General features: G+C 48.3%; 1 protein-coding gene across 1 annotated transcript in view; it reads right to left on the bottom strand.

Moving 5' to 3' along the window:
• PPARD (peroxisome proliferator-activated receptor delta) overlaps positions 1–2,291 on the bottom strand; it is a 110,751-nt gene that overhangs the window by 4,301 nt on the left and 104,159 nt on the right. Inside the window, exons 15-16 of the mRNA XM_010848725.1 lie at positions 2,066–2,286; positions 1,892–2,002 (exon numbers count right to left, since the gene is read on the bottom strand). Of these exons, the coding sequence (XP_010847027.1) occupies positions 1,892–2,002; positions 2,066–2,286 (332 nt within the window). The remainder of the gene's footprint in view (positions 1–1,891; positions 2,003–2,065; positions 2,287–2,291) is intronic.

Genomic DNA, 2,291 nt, shown 5'->3' with positions numbered 1-2,291 from the left:
AATTTCTTATGACTTAGTTCATTTTGTCCTAAATTTTCAGGTTTGATTAAGTTAATAATAATGATAATACCTTATATATTTCTTTATTTCCATCAAATCCCTTTCAGACACTTCACCCTATTCTATCAATATGTTCTTAAATTTTCTAATGATGGATTTTGAGCATGTAAGACATTCACAGAATAAACTATTAAAGGAAAAAAAACCCAGAAAATTTAGTACAAGTTCAAGAATTAGAGGTTTCCCTACATGTTATCTTTTAACCGCCTCTTCATCCTCAGCAGAATTCTTAGTTTAAAAAATAAAACAGCCAGAAACATTCAAAGGTTTGAGGATTGTTGCCTGAACTACAGGAAAAAAGAGTGATGATTTTAAATCACAAATAGTTAAAAAATAAAAATAAAAATAAATAAATCACTGCCTCGCTTCCTCTTCTTACCATTTGACCAAAGCTAGCATTAGGGACCCGTCCATCCAGACAGTGGTCAAAAGCCCCCCACTCAGCCATGGGACTTCCCTGGTGGTCCAGTGGGTAAGACTTTGAGCTTCCAATGGAGGGGGGTGGGTTCAACCCCTGGTCACGGAAATAAGATCCCAAAAGCCTTGCTGCATGACCAAAAGATAAAAAGCCCCCCACCCAATCTGACCAAATTCTCCATGAGCGTCTCTCACTGGGTCTCACGTGACACCAGTCCTGTGGCTGCCGGTGCTGGAAGCGCTCATCATCTTACCGTTTCCCTTCTTCTCTCACATCAGTGTCCTCCCCCACATTCCTTCCAGTCCACGCTAGGAGCCAGAAAGCCTGGCTTCAAGCCCCGCTTCCTCACTTCAGCCCGACAGGCCTTTCCTCAGTTTCGTCCGCAACATGCGGAGAGCTAGAGCCCCGCCTCACAGTGTCTGTGACCTGCAATGTCTCGCACGCGATGGACCCTCCATGATGCTGTCTCCTATCGCACCCGGGCCTGGGTGCTCCCTTCCGGCCCTCCCAGCTGGTATCCAGCCGCCAGGATTTCCCCACTTCGACCTCCCTCTGCCTGAGTGCTCCCATTTTCTCTTCCTCCTTATTCCTCCTCCATCCCCAGCTCAAACACCTCCCCCTTGAGACTCTGCCCAGGTTTGTTCTCAGTAACTTTGCTGAGGCAGTTGTTAGAGTTCACAGACAAAACTGAGGTAGAGACTAGGTCTTTTTATCCCACTCTCTATCCAGATATACTTTGCATACATCAAGTGTAATAAACCCTTTGGGAAGGTAAAATTAAGAACCTGGAATTGTAACTAATTCTAGCTTTTAGATAAAAGCCTACCCTCCCCAAGAGATGAAAACCTACTCAACTTTACCCCGTCTCCAAGGGCTGCATTTCAGTGTCTTCAGAAACCCCATGTTTTCAAAAATTATGTAAGAAACAATAGGCATTCATATCAATTTACTTTCCTGATTTAAATGTCTTTTTGTTTGGCCATATGCATGGCTTGGGGGATCTTAGTTCCCCTACTGGGGAAAGAATCCCAGGCCCAACCAGTGAAAACTGAGTCCTAACCACTGGGCTGCCAGCGAAATCCCATTCTTTACTGCTTAAAAAAAAAAAAGAAGAAAAGAAAACTAGAAATAAAAGCCAAGCCTGGTTTCTCATCGTGCTGAGAGATCCTGCATGGATCCTGAGCCAGGCTAGAGAAGGAACTTGGCCTTGACTGTCTCGGTCAGTCTTATCACCCATGGGGCTTTCTGAAATAATGGAAAGAGCTCACACGCTTGCCTGCCATCTCCGACACTCTGTGTTCCCAGGACTGGGAGTGGGGACTCCATACTGGGAACCCCCAGGGACTGGGAATGGATCAAGGGTTGCTTTCCTTCCTTCCTAACCTGTGTCACATTCCCCCTTGCCAGTTTCACCTGGTCTGAGCCTTGAAGTTCCTGATGAGTTGCTCCTTCTCAGGCCCCTGGCTCACCCAGAATCTGCAGGGGATGATGTAGCTGGAATGGACCCGGCACTGGGGACAGGCCCTGTGAGGTGAGGGGGTTGGGGTGGGAGAGTGGAAGGTGAAAGAGGAGTAGTAACAAGCCCACCTCTCCTGGGGGCCTTTGCCTTGCTCCCGGCTGGCTTCTCCAAGACCCTTACTTGATGACACCGGGCGGGAAGTCCCCTCGGCTCTTCCGCCAGGCACGCAGGCAGCCCAGGCAGTGGGCTGGCTGCAGTTGGGCAGGGATGCCGAAGGCCGCTCGGCCTCCTCCGGCTTGTCCCACACCTTGTCCATGCAGATGCCACACACGACGTCCTGACTGCTGTCCTGCA

The sequence above is a fragment of the Bison bison genome, unplaced genomic scaffold (assembly GCF_000754665.1).
Source record: "Bison bison bison isolate TAMUID 2011002044 unplaced genomic scaffold, Bison_UMD1.0 scf7180017864270, whole genome shotgun sequence".
In the NCBI taxonomy this organism is placed as follows: Eukaryota; Metazoa; Chordata; class Mammalia; order Artiodactyla; family Bovidae; genus Bison; species Bison bison.
This window is presented reverse-complemented; position numbering and strand designations above follow the sequence as displayed.